The sequence below is a fragment of the Gorilla gorilla genome, chromosome 2 (genome assembly GCF_029281585.2).
Source record: "Gorilla gorilla gorilla isolate KB3781 chromosome 2, NHGRI_mGorGor1-v2.1_pri, whole genome shotgun sequence".
In the NCBI taxonomy this organism is placed as follows: domain Eukaryota; kingdom Metazoa; phylum Chordata; class Mammalia; order Primates; family Hominidae; genus Gorilla; species Gorilla gorilla.
Genome location: NC_086017.1, coordinates 133937828 through 133961476, shown reverse-complemented (window position 1 = coordinate 133961476; position 23649 = coordinate 133937828). Strand labels below are relative to the sequence as shown.

The 23649-nt window shown below is 49.5% G+C and overlaps 1 protein-coding gene across 1 annotated transcript in view; it reads right to left on the bottom strand.

The window, feature by feature from the left end:
• Positions 1-23649, bottom strand: part of PDIA5 (protein disulfide isomerase family A member 5) — a 94983-nt gene that overhangs the window by 48045 nt on the left and 23289 nt on the right. Inside the window, exons 3-7 of the mRNA XM_004036188.5 lie at positions 21466-21553; positions 11314-11397; positions 11012-11057; positions 7003-7095; positions 2827-2887 (exon numbers count right to left, since the gene is read on the bottom strand). Coding sequence (XP_004036236.4) covers positions 2827-2887; positions 7003-7095; positions 11012-11057; positions 11314-11397; positions 21466-21553 — 372 coding nt within the window. The remainder of the gene's footprint in view (positions 1-2826; positions 2888-7002; positions 7096-11011; positions 11058-11313; positions 11398-21465; positions 21554-23649) is intronic.

Genomic DNA, 23649 nt, shown 5'->3' with positions numbered 1-23649 from the left:
AAACATTTCCTGAATAAGCGGTAGATCCTGGGGAGCCAGGTTCCTTGTCACCACCAAAGGTTCTCACTGCCTTTGGGCCCATTCACCCAACATGTGACCAAAGGGTCACAGAGTCCTGACAGATGTCCCAGTTAGGGAACTGCTGTGTATCCCAGGAATCAGCTGAATTATGATGCCATGGAGACTTGATTAGACTAGTGTGCTAAAAGCACAAGTTTGTTTCATTTTGTAAAAAATCATACACACGTGCATAATCAAAAAAAGGGTCCTGAGGTTCCTTGGGACCTAGGAGTGCAACCAATCTGACCCTCCACCAAAAGTTGAACTTAACCTCCGAGTTTTCTCCTCCCTCCCTTATCACCAATAAGCTTTGTGACTCTGTAAGGTACCTAACTTCCCCTGCCCCAGCTTTCTCTTCTGTAAAGATGATAACTGTGCTCACCTCTCTGTTGTGAAGGGTGGGATGGGCACACTGCCACACAGCCTGGGTGCATGGTGGGAGAGGGCACAGCACACGGGCGCAAACTGCCCGTGCACCACTTCTAAATGACTAATGGCATCACACTGAGACCTGCCTGGTTACACCCGGATGCCGTCTTGTGGCACGCGCTGCATATTGATATACACTCCATTTTACAGCTTCATTTAACCAATGTGTTGAGTCCCGAAGGGCTTTAAGATATACCAAAGGAGGCCCATCCTCTAGGGGCTGTGTGGACAGGATAATTCCTAAAGCAATTCACAGCTGGGTAGTTAGTAATATTCCTCCAAGAAGAAACAAAAAGGGGTGAAACCAACTAATGAACATTAATAAAGAGAAGGAGCGAGGGTTAAAGTAGCTACCATTCAGGGCAGAGCTGGATCTACAGCAAGTGAGACACCAGGGCCTCATCCCAAAGGTAAGCACAGCCCTGGGGCCAGCGAGGAGGCCTGGGGAGGAGGCTGGGGCTGGAGAACAACCAGCAATCAAAACAGGGCTTGGGGGGCTGGGCACGGTGGTTCACGCCTATAATTCCAGCACTTTGGGAGGCCGAGGCGGGCGGATCACCTGAGGTCAGGAGTTTGAGACCAGCCTGGGCAACATGGTGAAGCCCCATCTCTACTAAAAATATACAAAAATTAGCCAGGCATCATGGCGGGCACCTATAGTCCCAGCTACTCGGGAAGCTGAGGCAGGAGAATCATTTGAACCCGGGGGACGGAGGTTGCAGTGAGCTGAGATGGCACCGCTGCACTCCAGCCTGGGCAACAGAGCAAGGCTCTGTCTCAAAACTAAAAAAAAAAAAAAAAAAAAAAGAATAGGGCTGGGGAAAGGCTGCTGTCATGGCGAATAAGCTACTGGCTCAAGTCAGGCAGAACCACCAGAACGCCATAGAGGGGCATCTGGCTGGGGGGCGTCATCCCCAGGGCACAGATGGGAGGAGCCTTTGCTTAAAGAACTTCTCAGGAAGTGGGATTCGAGATGGGCTTTCATGAGCAAACAGAACTCTGGTTTGCTATGACAAACCAGAGCCTATGACACCCTCCTGAGCCACACACACACCTGGGCACACCTGCCTTGCATCATATACAACCCCTCTATTGCTCAGCCTTCAGGGAAACACTGACACTGCTGGCTTCGTGAAGGGCCGATGCAGCTCACAGAGGTGCAGCACAAAGGGCCTTGGCAGCCTCAAATCCAGGGTTATTTTCAATCTGTGGGTTGGGACCCATTAGACTGTGGAGGTGCCCGGACAGTGAATATTTGAGGCTTTGCAGGCCACGCCGTCTCTGTTACAAGACTCAACTCTGTTGGTATAGCTCGCAAGCGCCCACGGACACCACATCAATGTATGGCCATGGCTGGGTTCTAATAAACCTTTACAAAAAGAGGCAGCTGGCCCGTGGGCCATAATTTGCTGACCCTTTGTCAGAGGGTTATGAAGCAGTATGTATAACCAATAATTTTTTAAATAAAACAGAACAGAAAATAGTGGGCATTACATCTGGTAAACAACAGATGGCAATAGTAAGGGCAAGAACGGTTTTGCGAAACTTTTGTTTCAGCTTATTTGCATATAATTTATATATACTTCTAGTACTGGTTGCAATATAAAACATTTTTAATTCTGTGAAATTCAGTCAAAAAGTTTGAAAGCCACTGCTGTGATCCAGTCCCTTCTCTTACAGATGTGGAAACTGAGACCTAGTGAGGTGAAGGACTTGGCCAAGCTCACCTGGCTTGCAGTGGCACAGCTGGGATTCAAACCCACATGTTCTGGCTGTCATCTGAAAGATCCTCCTGCCACTTCCCACATCCTCCTGCCTCATACAGGGACTGAGCCCAAATCCTGGAACCAGTTTCTCTCTGCTCCTGGACCCCCGCTCCTCCCAGGTGGCACCTGCAGAGGATGCCAGCAGAGGATGCGGGAGCCAGAGCTAGACAAGCTGCTGCCCCCAGAGGCAGGCCAGGCTCTGGACCATGACGCCATGCCCGAGGGGTGGCAGAACAGCCACAAGGTGACCGCCACTGAGGCATGGCACCACCAGCAGGAAACGGGACATGGTGGGGGAAGGTGGAGCTGACCAAACAGGGTGAAGCTCTGGATAAAGAGGGTAGGACACAGATTCTACTGGAGACAGAATGCAGGGCAGACAGCAGGAGGGGAGGAGCCAGATGAAAAGGCAAAGATGAAGGAAAAGAGGCGCAGATGGAGAGATGAGATTCAGCGTTCTAAGCCAGGCACCCAGGCTAGTCCCCCAGACCCCGCCCGCAACCCCCACCTGCCTCCCACCCACAAAGAGACTAAACAACTAGCTCTGGCCCAAGGGAGAAAGTTCACTCACAGGGGGCATAAAACATGATCAAGAGCGGCTTCTCTTCCTTCTTCAGGAGCCGTCTGAAGTCCTGAGGCACAAAAAGAGAATACGAGCAGCTCGCACACAACACAGTAACAGGATGAGACCCCCTCCCCGCCCCTCCTGCATACAGCAGGGTGAAGGGTAGGGATGGGGAGGGGAGGGGGAGTGAGCACTTCAGAAAGCATACGCTGGCAGCTGATTTGCGGGTGGGGGCAGAGTCGCGGCAGGCCAGGAGCTGGAAGAACCTCAGAGATGATCTATTCGAGACCACCCTCACATATTACAGATGGGAAAACTGAGGCCCCAAGATAACAAATGGCTTTGGCCACCTGGTGAGAGGGAGTCGTGAGGACCAGGCTGCTGGCTTTCCTTTCAGCTCCACCTGAACAGTTCAAAGATGGCAAAGAGCGGTTTTTGTCCCTTGAGGCTGTTGAATAGGCTGCCCCTTCCTGTGACTTACACAGCGGTTTTGTTGTGCTGCGGGTGGCTGTTTTCATGTGTGCCTGACTTGGCAGATGGGGATCCGCTCACTGTGGGAAGACGGGTTAACCCATACCCACTAATCTCTTGCTAATCTCTCCCCAGGCTCCAGCTCTGCCACCACCATCCTTATCCCCAGGAGTCCACGGAGCACACAGGGCAGAAGGAGGGGGCCTGCTCCACCCTCCAGGAGGTTACAGGCAAAATGGATTTGTAAAACCCTTAGAACAGTGCCGGGCATGTTATTAAGCAATACATAATGATTTGCTAGATACATACAATAAAGGCAAAAAGACAAATGGCCACACAGTGCTCATGTAAAGACTTGAGTGTGTGAACAGGGTAGAGACTTTTCTTCCAATGAGAGCCAATGATGGATGGGAAAAAGCAACTCTATCAAGGACTGCAGTGAAGCACGATGATAAGAGCATATTTTGATTAAAGTAAGCTGCTCAACCACATTTTACAGAAGAAAATGAGAGGGTTTTCTCTTTTGAATAATAAGGAAAATAAGAAAATTTCAAAATGCAGCTTTCTGGCAGCAAGAAGGCATTAGGTAAATGAATGATGGCACATCCCGCACAATGGGATACTACTGCATCATTAAAACCGATAAAGAGGAGTGTTTAATGTCACAATCAGATGTGCACGGTGCACTAAAGGGTGGGGGAAGCAAGTTACAAAACAGCACATAAAATGTAGTGACATCTTTGTGAGTAAAAACATCATGTACACATTATCTTGAAAGCCTGGAAGACTACAAAAATATCAGCAGGCATCTCTCTCAATGTAAAGGTATGAGGTGATTCTTTTTTCTTTCTGCTGAAGGTGCATTTTCTAAATTTTCAACAATGAATGTGCATTAACTTAAAATTTTTCAGTTAGATTAAAAAAAAGATTAAATTTTTGTGGATATCCAAAACACTAGAATAAATTCTGGAAAAGTTTACCTTTGTTTACGTAACTAGAGAGAGCATTAAGGCACTAATTTTCAAACAAATTTTGTTTGTACTAATTTCCAAACAAAATTAGTAACCAAGATATTTAACCCTAACTAGGGGTACAGGATGCAAACACTTTTAAAATTGTCTTCTGGGATTTCTGGAGATAAAAGCTAGTAAAAGACCTGAGAAGAGATTTTTATTGAGCCTATAGCAATTTGGTTTCATACCCTGAGTAGTAACAGATATTACATTCAAAGATGCTTAATTACCTTCACAAAGTATGAAATTCCAAGCCTACAAATTGAATCAGCAATTCAAACTTGAATTTGGAACTTTTCATTATTTATGTGGACATTCTATTAGCAGAGAACCAGCTATACTTCTTATTTCCATAGGAGAGAAAAGAGCACAAAGCAGAACAAGAGGATTCCCTACAGGTGTGAAAGAAATATTTCCGCTTGATATTCCTACAGTTACAGAAGAACAACCTTAGGAAGGTCAGGACATTGCATCTGGGGGAGGAAGGCACCAGGCAATCACTTTCCAGAGAAGCTATCAACATTCATCATTACAGGAGCAGCACTCCGTTTAGGCTGTTTGTATTTCCACGGGTCTAGGCACATGTGCCACTCTCTCCTGGCACTTGCCCCTCTTTCCCTGCCCCCACATGCTTTTTTTTTTTTTTTTTTGAGAAGGAGTCTCGCCCTGTCACCCAGGCTGGAGTGCAATGGCATGATCTCGGCTCACTGCAACCTCTGCCTCCCAGATTCCAGCAATTCTCCTGCCTCAGTCTCCCGAGTAGCTGGGATTACAGGCACGTGCCACCATGCCTGGCTAATTTTTTTATCTTTAGTAGAGACGGAGTTTCACCATGTTGGCCAGGCTGGTCTCAAACTCCTGACCTTGTGATCCACCTGCCTCGGCCTCCCAAAGTGCTGGGATTACAGGCGTGAGCCACCGTGCTGGGCCCACATGCTTTTTAAAAAGACATCTTTAAGGCCGGGCACAGTGGCTCACGCCTGTAATCTCAGTACTTTGGGAGGCCGAGGTGGGTGGATCACTCGAGGTCAGGAGTTCAAGACCAGCCTGACCAACATGGTGAAAACCCATGTCTACTAAAGTACAAAAATTAAGCAGGCATGGTGGCACACACCTGTAATCCCAGCTACTCAGGAGGCCAAGGTACGAGAATCGCTTGAACCCCAGAGGCAGAGGCTGCAGTGAGCCAAGATCACGCTACTGCACTCCAGCCTGGGTGACAAAGTAAGACTCTGTCTCAAAAAAAAAAAAAAAAAAAAGACATCTTCAAGATGACAATACTGGCTTTTTGTATCCCAGAGAATGTTGTGCCCAGTCCTTAATTTGAATCACCACTGATCCACTAGGTTGGCTCACAATGATGACATATTTTACCTTCCTCCAGAAGGTTAAAAAAAGGCATCATTTTCTTCTGGGCCAACAAGCATTAAGAGTACAGTCAATAGGCAAGTTACAGAGGCCCATGCCCGTAATCCCAGCACTTTGGGAGGCTGAGGCAGGAGGATTGCTTGAGGCTAGGTGCTCAAGACCAGCTTGGGCAACAGTGATAGCCCATTACTACAAAAAATTTAAAAACTAGCCAGGCATGGTGGCATGTGCCTGTAGTCCCACTTACTTAGGAGGTCGAAGCAGGATTGCTTGAGCCCAGGAATTCAAGGTTACAGTGAGCTATGATCACAACACTGTACTCCTCCAGCCTGGGTGACAGAGCGAGATCCTGTCTCTAAAAACAAAAAAAGTCAACAATTTTAAAGGAAAGGGGAGAGGAGGAAGAGAAAGATGAAAGCTATGTTTTATTTTATTGAGATAGGAATGAACCCTCTCCCTCTACCTACAAAAAGCACTGCTTGCCTCACAGACCATCTGGACTATCACAGAGAAGTTCTTGCCCATCCCAAGTGAAGGCATCATACAAACACGGATGCACATGGCTAAAGATGCACATTCAGGTCAGGTGGGCAGGCTGTGGATGGAGGGGCAATGTGTGTCACAGCTTTTGCATTCTTTATTTTTTTAGAGATGGGGTCTCACTATGTTGACCAGGCTACCCTTGAACTCCTGGGCTCAAGCGATCCTCCTGCCTCGGCCTCCTGAGTAGCTGGGACCACAGGCACCCGCTACCACAACTGGCCTGTCACAGCTTTTGTTAAATACTTAAGAACTAATAAACACCATAATCTAGATCTACCCTTCTACCTCCACCCCTGGCCAAATTTGGAAATTGAAGCATAAGAGGGTAAATAATTGGTTGAAAGCTATAGAATGACCCAGAATTGTAGAGATCTGCCTCAAGTCTCTGGAAATCTAACCCAAATCTCTAAGGTTATTCTTTAAAAAAACAAAACAAAAACAAAAAAACAAGATGTAAAGCCAATCCTAACAACATCTGGATTACACAATAGAGAGAGAACATTTAAATCTACATTAATGTATGGAAAATCTAAACGTGTTCAAATGCATTAAATAAGGAAGGTGAAGAATGGAGAAAATTCTCAGGCAACCTGTGATCGCCGCTGGTTACAACATGGAGCTGGGAAGGGGAGTCAAATATTAGGGTCCTGGCCTAGCTTCCCTAGAGGAAAAGTACGAGTGATCCTGGAATAGTCCCATTTCTCAGTTCGTTGGGCTCCTTTCCTTGGGAGGCCCTGGTACCAGGGAAGCTTCCAGCATCCATCAGAACTGACGGGGAATACATTACCTTTTCACTGTCAAGGTGGACAACATCTTTGGCTCCAGGATCTTCCTCCCACAGTGGGGGCCCTTTTGGATCCTTCAAAAAGGCCACTATGGACTGAGGGAAAAAAAAGAGAAGAGAAAATGCATTTTAGCCCTGAAAAGAGGGAGGTGGGGGAATCAGGAACCTGTCCTCTTTCCCTGCCTGGAGACCTGGGCACACCAGCTGCTGAGCTCAGGACTGCATGTGGCATAAGCTTGGAGGGTGTTTTATTTCCGCTGTCCACTGACATCATGGATAAGTGCCCAAAAATGCACCTCCACCACTCCCATCGGGCTTTTTCAATCACAAGACACCTTGCTCACTCCAGCCAGGCGGTCCATGCCTACTATGCATCTTCATGGACAAAAAAGAGAAAATTTGAGACAATGAGTTGGCTTATTCAAACCAGAGACATACTAGTGCTTCTACTAAATCTCATCTCCTCCAAGAAGTCTTTCTGACTAATGGAATAATGGTCTCAGTCTTGTCCAAAGGAGACATTTCCACATTCCTGCAGCCACTAAAACTGTCATCCCATAAGCAGATCATCATACCTACTTACGACCTGCTTGGTATTTCATGATCTAAACTGGTTTTGGAGTGGATTAAATCCTGATTATCCTCCGCTGTATATGAATGAGTGAGGTCCAGGCTGGGAAGCCCCCAGGGCAGGGTGGGCACCAATGTGGCCTCACCCTTGTTGCTATACTTCTCATCCTGGGGCCCCTCTTCTAGACTGCCTGGACTGAAGATCTGACAAAGTTCTTACAGATAAAGGGCTTCGCTGGCCTTTGTTATGTGTACAATGACTCAAAAGTCCACTCCCTGTGGGGAAGATGCACAAGGGCAGGGAAGAGCGGCACTGTCCTTCTACCCTCCTCTGTATCCTCTGCCACTCTCACTGGTCCAGGGCAGAAGCAGCATTCCCTTTCCCTTCAGTCACTCAGAGACGGTGCTCAAAGTCTGAGAGCCAGGATCAGGAACCAGACCCCAGCCAGATTCTGTTACTTCTGTCAACTTTGACCACGCTTCAGCGAGCAGATGCTGAACTGAGAGTGTATGTGTGTGTGTGTGCGCGCGTGTGTGTGGCCTGAGATGAGAAAGGGAAGTGCCCTTCTATAATAGTAAGGGTGTGCATTCAGCCCATCCACCGGTCACACACGGAGAGGACCTTATTATTTCTGGAAACTCTATTTGGAAAGAACTACTACGGGAGAATGGGAGACAGCCAAGACTTCATAGGATTTCATTCAGGTAGTGCTTCCTGCCTGTCCAAGTGGAGCTGTGAAACGCCTCCTGGCAAAAGAACAGCCATTTCTGCCACAGCAAAAGGCGGATCCACCCTTTCTCAGTCCCTTGTCAACCCTTTGCCATGACAACATAAGGAACTATGGAATTGGCAGGGTCTTCCCGACACCCACACTCACCCACAGCTGCAGAGGCACCTGTCCAACAGGCCATGTGAGAAAGATGCTGGTAGGCACCCACCTGCCTGGGGTTCCAGAAATACCCGGTGCAGGGGTTCTTAATCTAGGGTGCACAAGGGACTTCAGGAGTCGGTGAAGCCCCAGACTCATGTGGAAACATTGACTTTGATTTGTATGCACACACGCTTTCAGGGAGAAGGTCTAGAGTTCAGTAGGTGCTCAGTGGGATCAGGACTCCAGAACAAGTTAGGAACTGCTTGCTCTGGGGAGGTCCTGGCCCCACGCCCAGCCCTCCTCCCCCTTCTCCACCTCAGCATCAAGAAAAAAAGATAGCAGTGGATGGAAAAAGGAGATAAATGACCTTTTAACGTAACAACTGACATGTTCGTACACACAACCTTGTTTTTGAGGTGAGGATTATTCTCATTTAACTGAAGCTGAATAACCCCACCCATAGGTTCTCTCCGAGTTGATCTAACTGGACAAGACCTCAGGGCAAAAGTCTGCAGGGAGCAGCACCCTCAACTGTCCTATTCTGGGTGCTCTGAGTCCCAGGCACTGTCTGACACCACATCTGGCCTTCACAGCTGTAATCCTGGCTCACAGCTACTGGGCCCTGAGGTCATCAGTGAGTCATCTGAATCCAGACTGCCAGGCACCTCTGGCCCTTACCACTTCTATAGTAAGGATTTGGGGAGTATGTGCTAACAAGGAAAGGGCAGCTTAAAGGGGACATTCCCCACTTCGAGTTTCCTATTCTTTGCCAGTGGGGAGATAAGTTATCACTTAACTGGCCTATGACCTCTCTAGGTGCCGTGGCACAGCGTCTGTGACCAGGCTTCTGCCCAACCATGCGGGTTGACAAAAACCACAGCCAGAACATGGGCCTGCAGGTGATGGGCTCCTGTCGGGGGGTCCTCCATCTCTCTGGAGTCAGGGTCCCAGGAGAAACCCTGAATGGAAAGTTAATTAGTGACTGAGGTGGGCTCTGATCTCAGCTGTCTCAAGCTGAAAAAGCAGAAGCCAGTCAGGGAACTGTCCTGTCCCCTTCCCTCTGCCCTGGAGAACTCCAGGGATTCTGCCCCAGTCCTGCTTGGGGATGCTGGGACTAAGAGTGCCCTCTCTCCATCTGAAACTGAAGACTCTGGCCCCGTACAATGCTCAGCGACTTCTTCACCTTGTTGATGCCTAAATCACGGGAAGGTCAAGAGAACGCTGATCTCACACGTCTGGTCTTTGTAAGAAGTGGGGCGAAGCCAGGATTCTGCCTCTCCCACCCAGTGGCATGCTGGGGCCGCCTGGGCTCCTTGCTTCTTCTCTGCTACCACAGTTATGAGTAGCCGCTCAGAACTCCCTGCTCCATAAGCCCAAGACAGATTCCTCAGAGGTTCCGGTTAAACATAAAATATACACAGCCTTCAATAACAAAACAAAACTCCAGCCCTCTTTCCATCATTGCGTAAGCACTTCCCCCATCCCACCCAACTAAATCTTGTTCCTGGGGAACATGTGTTCTCTCCAACAACTTCGGTTGACATCTTAACATAGAATAAGAAGGGCTGAGCAACTCTAGTTGGAAGAACTTTCTAAGTGTCTAAGTAGGTGTTAAGGTGATGAGTAATCAGGCTGAGTCCCTATATAAGGTGAACGCTGTAGCAATTTAAAAAAAGAATGAGTGTTAGTGGATAAGCAAGAATGACCTGGAGAGATGGTGGGGAGAGACAGAGGGAGAAGGAAGGGCAGAGGGAGAGGGACACTGACAGCTGCACAGACAGATGGACAGATAGGAAAAATGGAAGAGACACAGATGGAGAAAGAGGGACAGATGAAGAGACAGGAGCACAGGGTCCAACCCAGTGTGGGAAACAGGAGGGTTAGGAAGTGAGTTCAAACACATCAGGACCAGGAGAAATATATGGCTTCAGCCAACACAGGACCAGAAAGCAGAAGACAGGCTGGAGGAAGGGAATCCTGACCCTGAAGGAGGAGAGTTGCAGTTCAGGAGGACTAAGGGCTGGGGCAGCCGCTTTGTGATTACAAAGCATGTACAGATTACAGGATCTCATATTTCTTTCCATTTATGCTTTTCCATCTACTTCTAAATTGGATTGATAGCAGGGAACTCCTCAATGATACCCATATCTCATCTGGAACAAGCTGCATCAGCCCAAAGGTGTCAACCTGCCCATGTGCGATACCCTGTGCTAACCTGGGCATCCAGCCTGAGGGTGGCCACTACCACAGAGATGAGGGGAGGACTTTGAAGCTACAACGAAATGAGGCCCAGGCCTTTGGCAAAGAGAGAGGTGACATCACCTGCCTTACTGGACAACTGCTGATACATTCACAAACCTATTTCCAAAGCTGGGTCAATCTGTTGTGTTAAGAGCTACAAACTTTTCCACATATTCTGCTGACATATGCTCTAGAGATAAGAATCTCTCAGGTCATTTAGAAGAGCTATTTGTGCAATCTGCCCTTTCTTTTCTCAGAGAGAAAACCTGCCAGACTTTGGGCGTCCATTCAGACTCCACCTCTGCTGAGAACAAGGGAGGTAAATTTACCTTAAATGTCACAGCTCGGTTATATTCAGTATGAAATGCACCATCCCTGTCAAATGAGGAGAAAAATGTGTTAACTTTAAGAATGGTTGTGAAGATACATACCTTTGGTTTCCTGCAGCATCTTAATAAGATTCAGCTTTTGAACGGAGTTCAGGATTTTTTTTTTAAAGAAATAATTGTAAACACAGGAAGAAAACCATTCTGAAATAAAATTAATCTAACTAAAAATTGCTGTTCGCTGAAAATACCAATGAAAGCGTTTGGCACTTACTTGGAAATTGGAAATGCCCATGTGTACTTACTGGTAATGGAATAATTCGACCTTTTTGTCCTTCGGGCTCAGGTCAACTTTCATCTTCTTGCACAATTTTCTACTCTCTGCATCACTGGAAGACACAAATGTTGGGAACCATTTATTACCTGAAGTCCTCACAAAGGTGTTGACAGCAAAATCTGCTGGTGTCCTAAGAAATAAGTCAGGTAACTTGGAATTCTCAATAGCAGATGAGGGCCTTACTATAGATGGGCTGTGAGAACTAGAGGGTGGAGACTAACTAGCAGGCTAGGGGCTGATCAAGAAAGACAGAGGCTGGGCGTGGGGGCTCACGCCTATAATCCCAGCACTTTGGGAGGCCAAGGCAGGCAGATCACCTGAGGTCAGGAGTTCGAGACCAGCCTGGCCAACATGGTGAAACCCCGTCTCTACTAAAAATACAAAAATTAGCCAGGTGTGGGGGCACATGCCTGTAATCCCAGCTACTCAGGAGGCTGAGGCAGGAGAATCGCTTGAACCCAGGAGGCAGAGGTTGCAGTGAGCCAAGATAATGCCACTGCACTCCAGCCTGAGCAACAGAAAGACTCCATCTCAAAAAAAAAAAAAAAAAAAAAAAAAAAAAGCAAGAAAGAAAGGAAAGGGAAAAGCAGCCAGGAGCATGTGTGTCACAACTTGTGGGTGGCAACACAGACAGGTCCAGACAAAGGAGGTGACCCAGAAGCTTAGTGGGTGGACAGCCCATGGTAACAAGAAAATAAACTCCAATCCTGGCCGTTCTTTAGAATTATCAGGCAAGTTTTTAAAAAGATGGATGCCCTGGCCTTCCCCTGATTATCAATTTGCAATCTCTGTTGGGGGTGGACAAGCAAGACTTTTGTTTTTGGAGCTCTGACATAGGCTATCTGCTATATACTATGTGACCAAGGTAAGAGGAAAACATGCTACCATGTTGAAGAAGTTGTGAAATCTGGCCAGGTATTGACAAAAGGCAAAAGGAGAAAGGGCCAGGCTGTGGTTAAAGGAGCCCCTCCCTTGGCATCTGGGATATTACACTCTCTTCCAATAAGAAATGCCTGTCAGGTGCCATTCCCTGTTTACAAAGCACTCATGCACAACCTCATCTCATCTTGGTGCCCTGCCTGTTAGAACAATGGATTTCAATGTGTGGTCCCTGAATCAGTGGCACCAGCATCATCCAGGAACCTGCTGGAAATGCAAATTATCAGCCCCATGCCAGACCTACTAAATTAGAAACCCTGGGGATACCTGAGCAATTGCGTTTGAACAACCTTCTAGGTGATTCTGATGTGTGCTCAAGTTTGGAAACCACTCATTGCATTAGACTAGCTCCTTCACTGGCTCATGTTCTTCTCCCCTACCTCCACAAGGTTTGGCTCCCCTGTGCCCTAAACCAGTCCCTTAGAGACCTGAGCTGTTCTCAACAGCTTCCCCATCCTGCCTGCACTCAGCCAGTCAGAGAGCTCTTGTTACCTGGGGGCCATCTCCCCAGCCCTGAAAGGACTCAGTAAGGGCATCTCGGCTACCCAATGCTCACTGGTCACCACTGACTACACAACTGGAGTCATCTTTTGGGGAACTTTGTTGGGACAGGTACGACAGCCACCTGAGGCAAGGCGCTGTATCCCCCAGTTGCTTACATGCCTCACCTCCACCAACAGCCATCAGCTTCACACAGCTGTGCACCAGCCCAGAACAGATGGACTAATTAAACCACTCAGCTCAATTCTAAAAGCAACACTCATCAGTGGACATGTAAAAGACGCAGGACCTCATTTTAAGTGTAAAGATGCAATTTGCAACTCAAGAAGCATGTCTTACTGGAGAGGTGTGTGGTGGTCAGAGAGGAGGAGTGTCTCCCTGCCCCCTTCCTCCCCCAGGCCCAGGGGTTTCCTCCCTACTAGTCCCAGCTGTCTAGCCATCGCTGCAGCCACTGCAGCTTCCAGCCATGGGCCTGGCAAACAGTGGGGACTCATGAAATGCATGAGGAATCCAGAGAGGAAAGGCTAATGACACTGCAATAGTTCCTCCCCCAAGGTGGCAAGGACATTTTAGGATAGAGTCCAGAGAGAAGGGGCAAGCTGGGAGTGGGCTCCCCAAATGGAGAAGGCAGCCCAGGGCACCCGCTGAAAACTTTCTTATCCTTAAGCCCTCTGAGGTCCACGCATGCCTCTTCTGACGACCGCTATTACAGTTCAGGTGTGCCCCGTCCCGCAGGGACTCTGTGGTGAGGCTGCATGGACAGGTGGTGGGGCTGTTTGAGAACAACTGCGAACGAGGTGCCCTTTCCCTGTTTGAGTTAATTCCCTGGGACACAGGGCTCAACTCAGGATGTTTACAACCACTCACTTGGCACCTTCCTCGCTGGCCTTTGCTCTGCTGTGCTCCACTGTTTCTGTGACCACCTACTGTCCACCCAACTGCAACAACAAACAGCAGCTGGGGAAGGGGCCAAGGCTGGGATGGGATGTGCACGGCCTCCCTCAGCCCCATCAGCCCCATCAGCCCCATCCTGACACCAGCAGCTGCGAAGGGCTTGCTCATCGCCTCTCCGTTCACACTGCAGTTCCTGCCTGGGGGCTCAGACGCTGCAAGGCAGCAACTGGACAGGAGAATCCCCACCCCATGCTCCTCTCTCTTCCATCAAGCCTGGCTGGCAGCCTCTGCCTGTGACTATCACAAAGCAGAGGGAGGAAACAGGGGCTTGGTTCATTTCCACGCCAATCCTGGTCCACTCTGTGGGAAACCCCTCCACGGAAAAGTCCCACGACAGCAGTCCTAGGTTCCCTGAGGGCCCAGGCAAGGCTTAGGATGAAGACTCCAAACCAACTAAGTTGGCTGGTAGAGCTGGGGGCACAGAGGCACCCCTGCCTGTTCTTCAGCGTGGCCTCCAAGGTTCAGCCCAGTGCACAGCCTCCTGCCTCACTCCACCTGAGCAAGCGCCCCACGAGCCCTCACTGCAGACTCTGTGCCACCTTCTTTGTTAGGTTATGTAACATTCCTAAGGATTCTCTCCTCTCCCCATCCCCTGCACTCTCTCTCTCCCTGAGGGGTGAGTGGGGAGGAGGCTTCCTGTCCTGTCTGAGCACACTTCTGGCACAAACTGAAGGGCCACTGGCTCCAGCACTCCCAATCTCCCCTCCCCTGTTGTCTTCCTCTCCACCGCGCTTATCAACATCTGACCAACTTGTCCACTGCCTGCCCCATCAGAAACATGTGCTCCGTGAAGCCAAGGGCTTGGTTTTGTGCACAGCTATCTCCCCAGCGGTACAACAGCAGCTGGCACACAGTAGGCACTCTATAAATCACCTGACTGAATGGCTGAATGGCTGAAATGAATGATATTGTCTTACCGCTGCTGGGATGAGGCTCTGCATTTCTGGCTTTCTGGGATCTCTGGGCTCTGTCTATTGAGCTCCAGGAATCCTGCCAGGTGACAATTCCTGACAATGTTCTCTCAGCACTGCTCCCCTCCTTCTCATAGTTGTGTCTCTCAAAATGTATAAGTGTGAGTAGTGTGTGTGTGTGTGTGTGCAAGCATGTGTGCACACACTAATTGTGCAGTGCAGACAATGAATATCAGAAGAGTTCAAGTAGGGGAGAAAATTACCTAAGCTCAGAGACTTAAAAGGATCTGAGTTGAGAGATTAAGTACAATTAATTGATCTGCTGCCTACCTCCCTCCCCCAGCCAATGACTGAGGTTCTAGGGGAGAAAGGAGACAAAGCAGTGAGCAGGAAAACGAGATGCTTTGCTCGAATTGAGGGAATGGAGAATGCACCATGGGTCATGGAGAAAGGGCTGGCAGTGCAAAGACCCTCACCTGACTCCCCGGCCCCTGTCTTGCAAGAACCAGCCATCCCTCTGCCCATTTACTCACCACTGTTCCAAGGAATGAGGCATCAAGGCCACTGATCTGCTCCAGCCTATCCCTCCCCACCTCACTTGGCTCTCTTCCATGGAGAATGTGGAAGGAAAGATTGCAGAGGCCTGTACACACTTCCCTCCCCACCCCACACCCCCACACCCAGACAGACACATGGGCATGGGTGTTTTTGTCTGAATCTGCCATGGGACAGCTGGCTGCTAGTTGGGAGTGGCTGCTGCAGGTACACAGTGCTATGTTTATTGGATTTTCCTGTGCAGTAATTACTATCCAAGAGACTCGGGACACACTCCTGGGAGTCAGGCCCAGGGATCAAAGTGGGGATGAGAGCAGGAAGAAAGAGAAAAAACAAGGTCTGGGAGACGGCGGGGTCAGGGGGTGGGGGTCTGAGGTCTTTCACAAGTCCAGCCTAAGTACCACAGCCCATAGAATGACAGCTTCAACATCTGGCTCTGCCATTAGCGACCTCTGGCGGGACCCTTAGTTTCCTGAGCTGCAAAATGCCGGAGTTATCCACATAAGCTGAATGGAGCTTGATTTCTCTACGGGGTCAAGTCAGACTAAATAAAGCATGGAGACAGGCTGCCTTACATCCTGACACATGAACCAGGAGCCAGAACCTGGGGCAAAAGATGGAGACAAAAAAACCTCCGAACCCCTGTCATTTCTCTCCTCGCCTCCCAACCAGATCCTCAGTCAGCCACAGTTGGGGTTCTCATGTCCACGGCAGACCACGCTCAGCCCCTCCTGGTGGGGTAGAAAGAAGACTACACTGAAGACCAGAAGGAAGGCTGATGCCTGCCTTAACATTAACTTTGTGCCCACGACTACCCCAGCCTCTCTAGTTCCATTTCCCCATCAAAGAAGGGATAACTCTCTTCCTCCCACCGGCCCTGGTCTAACATGGCAAGCTTCTGGCCAGGTGGACCTGTGATGCCCTGGGGACAGGTAGGAGAAGAGACGTAGAAAGTGCCCTCACTTCAAGGACATGAAGAAAATGGGGGGGGGGGGGGCGGGGGCGAGTGCTGAGCAAGAAATACTGAGTGACTGCCTGATGCCAAGTACCAAGGACGATGTGAAAGAATGTGGCTAGAGGATACAAGGCAGGAGGCAATGAGAGAAGTCCTGGAAGAGCTGAACCTTGAACTTGGACAGGTGGTGGTGGTCACGTAGCACCCTGTGAAGGAAGGATTCCCTACAACAGGGCTCCTCCCTGAGTTGGCTGTTTCCCTTGGTACGTGCCTCAAGAAGGTACATCACAGGGTCTGGATTACACAGTACAGTTAGTAAGAGTGGCGGGAAAAAGAGAGAGGAACATGGCTTCTCTGCAGACATGTAAGGTGCCTCCCCTCCGCTGCCCTCCCAGCCCAGCAATTCTAAGTCTCTGCTCCTCAAGGGGATGTGTCACTCCAACAAGTGCATGGTGGTGTGCTGGAAGGTATCTGAAGCCACAAGATAAACACGACAGTTCTTCTGGGAGTCTGTTTTACCCCCTGGTAAGTAATGTTGAACATGCTTAGGAGCAAATGCTAAATTCAAATAGTTTTTAGGAGAAAACATAAGTCTTTAAAATATGTTATGCCTGCTCTGGCAGGCCCCCAGTCTTGCATCTGGGAAGCTGTGACTGCTCCAGAGAAATCAAGCAGATGGGGAGGAGAGCAGGAAAGAAAGCAGATGTGGTTAAGCAATGACCTTAAGCCCCGAGGAAAAGAAAGTAGCAAGCACCTGATAGGACAGCCTTGCCCCCTGTGAGACGCAGCCTCGGGAATTAGCAAACCAGGCACAGCTCCATGCTGGCTCCAGCTCAACTTCCCAGACAGCAGCACTCCATGCCAAGCCCGAGCCCCAGCGCCCAGCTGGCAGGGCACGAGGGGAATACCAACTCCCGCACACACAACCCGCTTAACAGCCGGACAACCACCACCAGCCAGACTGAGCGTGGCTGTTGAGGTCTGAGCCAAGAGTGGAGTGAGGGGGAAGGGAAGCTGACAAAACCCTAGACAGAAGTCAGGTGCCCTACAGACACCCCAGAGCAACAAGTTACAGGGCCTGGACCGGGGAGAAAACCAGCAGAGAAGTGTTTGTGTGTTCCTGTAGGGGCACATAGAGGAATAGGGAGGAAGAGTCAGAAAAGCAAAAAATTTTTTTAAAAAAAGGAAAATAAATATCCATATAGAAAGGAGAAAGGGGAAAAGAGGTCAAAAGAAGGCCAGGCCAGGCACGGTGGTGCATGCCTGTAATCCCAGCACTTTGGAAGGCCGAGGCAGGTGAATTGCTTGAGCCCAGGAGTCCAAGACCAGCCTGGGCAACATGGCAAAACCTGGTCTCTACAAAAAAAATACAAAACTTAGCTGAGCGTGGTGGTACGCGCCTACTGGGGAGGCTGAGCTGGGAGGATGGCTTCAGCCCGGGAGGTCAAGTCTGCAATGAACCGAGATTGTGACACTGCACTGCAGCCTGGGCAACAGAGTGAGACCCCGTCTCAAAAACAAAAAGGGCCATGCAATGGGGCGGTGCAGGGGGAGTCCTGGACTCAGGATTGGGAAAAGGGAATAGAAACCTAATAAGGGGAGAGAAAAGAAGGAGACAGAAGAGAACCTCAGAGAGAAGGATAGGCACCCTTCCAAAATTGGGAATGGGGAGGGAGGGGCACAAAAAGACCCCCCTGAAAGACTAGAAGGCACACGCCCACCGCCACGCTTATAACACACACACCAAGCCTGGCAGCTTCCGGCATTTTCTGAACCAGGCTATTTAGGGATGAGAGCAACTTGGAAGACTTAACTCCACATTTCCCAGAAGATTCAATTGAAGCCCAGAGAAGGGCAGTGACTTGCCAAAGGCCCAACAGCTATTTGATGTCAGAGCCTGGACTCAAAGCTGGGTCTTCTGACCTTTAGTCCTACAAATTCCACTGCACTGCACCCTGTACTTTTTTTTTTTTTTTTTTTTTTTGAGACAGAGTTTTGCTCTTGTAGCCCAAGTTGGAGTGCGATGGCGCGATCTCGGCTCACCGCAACCTCCACCTCCTGGGTTCAAGTGATTCTCCTGCCTCAGCCTCCCAAGTAGCTGTGATTACAGGCATGCACCACCACACCCAGCTAATTTTGTATTTTTAGTAGAGATGGGGTTTCTCCATGTTGGTTAGGCTGGTCTTGAACTCCCAACCTCAGGTAATCCGCCTGCCTTGGCTTCCCAAAGTGCTGGGATTATAGGTGTGAGCCACTGTGCCCAGCCTGCACCCTGTACTTCTTAAGGGTCAGAGCAAAACACCCGTGGCCTGGGGCTCACTCCCATGCCCAAAACCTTCTTCAGGTTCATCCTTACAAGAACCAAGGGATCCTCACCCAGTAAACAGTCGCTGAGTGAACAAGCATACCACTTCTCCCCCTCCAGCTTTCTCCTGAACAAACTTGTCTAGATGAAAAACAACACTAGGAGAATGGTGTCTCACATTTAAATTGTATTGCCTATTTTATAAAGAACTTTCATTTACCCGATCCTTATCACAGACCTGGAAAGAAGGCAGAACGTGTATCGCTGTCCCATTTCACAGCTGAGGAAACAGAGTCAGAGTGACCGACTTGCCCGGTGTCACAGGGCTAGTGAGCAGCGCAGCTAACTAACTAGTTAGCAGTCAGCCCGGGCCCCCTCCTAAGCCCAAGGCTTTCTCCCTTATTCCACACACCTGCAAAGACACCTCAACACTGGAGCAGCTTCTTCTCTCACCCCAGATGCTCCCTGTTCCCCTCACCTGCCTTTTAAAGGGAAAAAGCAGGGTGGCCTGTGCACTCCTGACCTTCCTGGTCACCCCAACCCCAAGCCCTGTCCCCATCCTAGCCACCAACCCTTCGTGGGCAGGGCAGGAAGTGGAGCTGGAAAGGATGAGAGATGGGTGCCTCAGCAGGGCCCACTTGAGGGAGGCAAGCTCTGGCTGGCTACCTGCTGTTTCACAGTGACAAGGATAAAGAAGGTAGCATGCCCCTGTGCCACCTACTCGCTCCTCGGCAGACAGCACCAGAAAGCAAAGTTCCCAGCACCACTTCTGCCCATCCCTGGGTGTGTCTCATTCACAGACCCACAGACACGGACTGGACACACTTAGGACAACGGCGAGAGCTGTCAACGCACGGCTCTGTGGAGCTAACATGGGGGCTCCCCATGCCCTGATGATTACAGACAAGTTTAGAAGTCTAGGAGCAGGAGTGAATGAACTGGAGGGCAGGAGCTGGGTTCTTGGAGATCTCCTTTTCTAACAGTGGTTCGTGACAGCTGCCACCTAGAGTGGCCTACATGGGCCACAGCCCAGAGTTCTGAACCTTGGGCTACTCCAGAAAGATTGCACCCTGACTCTAATTTCAAACTCACACCCAGATATTCCTGAGTCCAACTTAATCTACTTTGGCTCCATAATTCACCTACTTGTCCACACTATTTTAAAAGCTATCTAATATTTCAGTTTCTATTTCCTCTTACAGGAATAAATTCAACACAGCGAGGCAACTACATGGAATAGTCCATCCTTCTGTCTTAAGGTTAACTCTTTCAAGCTCCAAGGTGCTTCCCTGCCCCAGTTTTAATTTGAGCACATCGAAATTCACAGGATATTCTCATTGGCACTTTTATTGACTCTAGACATCATGTTTCCAAACTTGAGTCCTGAAGTTGAATCTCCATAGTCTGTCTTCACCCACTACTCCTGACCCCATTTCACTCAGGCACCCTGCACTGCATGTTTTCCAGGCCGCTCAGGGACAGCAGCAGGCCTTTCACCTCCACAGGCAGTTCTGGGGGCCCGCTCCATAGGTAGCTGCCTGCAGGGAAAGCCAGGGCACTGTGAGCGCATGGTATTGTGCTCCGAGGTCTTTGCACCAAATGTGAACTCGACCGCCTCTGTGAAGCTTTTCTCAACCTTTCCAGGAAGAATGGAGGGGCTTTCCCTCCATGCATATAGTCTGTGTTTGTGGCACTGTTCACCTGACATTGTAATCGCTGGGCTAAGTGTCTGCCTTCTCCTCACACACTGAGCTCCTTGAGGATGCAGTTATCCATCTGTGTATTCTCAAAGCACATAGTAAATGCCCGGTAATGTCTGTTACATGGACCCAGGTAGAGACAACAACTAAGTCAAAGCTCCTCTGCCCATTTCTGCCACCTACAAGCCTCATAAGAACTCCCTACAATAAGCCTCCATCAGCTTGGCAGAACTGCTGTCATCTTCAGATATGGAAATTCCAAAGTGCCTTGTCTTCATTTAATAGGCTTTTTACTTTGCCAGTCACACAGAGCACGGCTGGTCAAGGCAAGCACACTTTTGGACCAACTATGAACTAGAATTAACCAATGGCTAAGATCTCACCTACTGCCTGGTGAGCAACCTTTTCTGTTCAGTTAGTATCTGAATGAATCTGGAAGTATGAGGCCACACACACACACACACACACACACACACACACACACCCTCTACAGCACACACCACTTGGTTAAGACTTATTATCCTAGTTTCACTCAGTGCTTTGTCAAAATATGAATCTCCTTCAATGCTCTCTAATCACAGGCAGAACAAACTTGAGGTCATCAACTTATAAATCAGTTGTGTCCCAAAAATTCACTCGAAAAGTAACCATTTAGAACTCAGACTAAAGAGGAAGAGGATTACACTGGAGTGGGTGCCATGAAAGCTCGCTTAACCTGCAGGGTAGTAACAGGGCTTATGACTCAGGCAATAATAGCTACATTAAAGATTTAGAAGACCTTTATAGGCCTGGGCCCCCTCAGAAGCCAAGGCATAGGCAGCTTGACCCACTGATTCTACCTTTGCATGGTGGGCAGCAGAGGCGTCTAGTGGTAATGTCCTGGGTTGGGGGTAAAGCTCATGGTTCTTGCTGCAGACCCACCACAGGCAAACCCACTGGGTAACCTTGAAAATCACCTTGCCTCTCTGGGTATCAAGGCCACCCTCTGTAAGACAGGAAGGCCCCCTCTGCCACTCACCTCCCTCTGGGAAGACAGAAGATAGAAACACATGGAAATAGAAGAAAGTGAAAGCTCTACGGAAAAAGGGAAGAAATGGGGCTGGGCTGTGAAGAAAGGGGTGGAAAGCCAGACACCACTCTTCCAGTCCAGAGGTGACCTCGAAGTATCACTAGATGGAATCTTTCCATCGCATCCTCTCTCTCAGATTATTAATCAAGAGACAGTTCCTGTCCCCACCCATCAAAGCCCCAAGTGCCCCCCTGCCCAGCAGCCACCACGGCACATGGCCCTAGCACATACCCACAGTCCACCCAGCAGATGGTCCCTTGTCCTTTCACCACCTGGGCCACTGTGGACAGTAACCTGAGATGATTTTCAGCTGCCGCCTCTGTAAAAAAAAAAACAAAAAATTAAACATCTGTGCCCAAGGGCACTGGGTCATGTCTGCTATCTTCCCTCAGGGGTGAGGAAGGATGGAGACCAATCTCAGAGGGGGTGGAGAAGTCCTGAGCACCAGGTAAAACACCCATCCCTGCATTCAACAGTGCCAAGGCCTGTGCTGCAAGAATGGTCCTGGCTCTTCTCAGAAACCCCTGATCCCACCATACTCAGGGGCCTTCCTCTTGGACACAGAACCCCCAAGTCACCCTGCCTTAATCCACACCTCACACCTTACTATTCCAAGAATCTCTCAGCCAGATCCTCAAGGCCAGTAAAGTCTCCGACTCATGTCTTTCTGGGATAAATTTTGATAATTCCATAAACAATGACAATCCTATAACTAAAGCAGGGAATGATGTTGCTGACTCCAAGCTCATCTGTCCTGATGCCCCACCTAGGAGCTGACGAGAGCTGGGATCAGATCCTTCCTTTACTTGTGCAGCACACGCTCATCTAGGAGCTCAGTACAACCTGATGATAAAATGAGGTCTACACGTGACACTAGGCTCTGATGGGCCAATGCCAAAGACACCTAAGCCACATTTAACAGCCCACTTCCCCAGAAGCCACAGGGCAAGAGCTGGTCCTAGTAGCACCTCCAGGGGTCAATTGCAGGAATGTGGCCCATGCCTTGGGACAGGATGGAGTGATCACAAGAAAGGAAGACTTTCTCATTGGTGCAGGTGTCAATCCTGATGGGTCAGGGCAAGGCACCCGGATACTACTGTGGGAGGGCAGGGTCTTAGGGACAGAGCCTCTATGGCCAGGATTTCAGCACTGCCAGCCTGCAATGATCCACTGCAAAGTGGCTGTGGCCAGCAGGCTCCTGAGTCACGTTCTCCTAGGCGACACCTGTGAGCTCACTTGAAAGGCCTGCCAAAGACTTGTGGGGAGAGCGATCTGCTGTTTTCTCCCGCCAAAAACCATATGATACATCCCCAAGCCAAGCAGAAATGATGTCTGAATTATGTGCCTCCGCAGATCGCCTTTTCTAGTGTGGATAATGGTAGCTGTTTGTGAATACAGAGCATGCTGAGCCTTTCACAGAAGCAAACAAAAGTATCGCTCAAGAGACATGCACGGAGTCACTCGGAAGAGGCACTCCCAGGAAACCACGGCCAGGGTGACAGGAGGAGGGCGAGCCACTGAAGTGGGGAAAGCCATTGTTCTACTGCTGGGACTGGGTTCTGGGAAGCAGGGGAGGGGGAGAAATAAACTACAGCAAGATAAAGTACCCCCTGCCCTAACCTGCATTTTAGCCATGGAAAGGGAGGCACTGCTTGAAAGGATGGGAGGGAGCAAAGAAAATCCAATTTCTGCACTGTTCAAAAGCCCCACTGAAGGTCACATGTCTCTCGTGCAGCAGACCTGGGCAAGGAGGCAGGAAGTTAAAATAATTGCCCAGGCCCCATCAGGCAATGAAAGCAGGAGGTAGGCTGACAAGTGGGAAGCACCAGGGGCTCTACTCTCAATGGCTCAAGACAGGGTCGGGTAAGGGAAAGAGAGCTTAGGTGCTACCTCCTGCCCTGCAAGCGCCTGACAACAGGGCCCCACCTTTCCACTCTCTAACTTCCCATAATGATTTTCCGGCCTCAGCCCCAACCTGACCTCAAAGCCCTTCTGTCATTGCAGAATCAATACTCTCTTCCCATCCTCCATCAGAGAAAATGAGAGACAGCGGGGCATAGGGGACCAGCTCCCACCTGCTGCTGGAAGATCTCAAATGAGTCCACTACTCCCAGCTTCCATTTCCTCATTTGTATACTGGATGTCCTCTGACAACCTGCACTGCCTCCCTCACAGCAAAGGAGCCAATGAGACTGTATTATGATGAGCTTATATGATGGGATCTACCCTAGGGAAGGAATGGAGCGTGTCTATCACTGACAGTCCTCCTAGTTCCAACTCCGGGAGTATCCAAGGCAGCAAGCCACACATTTTCAGGGCCCTATGCCCCAGGCCTCAAGAGGACACTGCTTCCCCTTTCCCTTGATTTCACCCCTATTCCTGACAGCAGAGGAATGCTAGTCACATGCTGGGCTC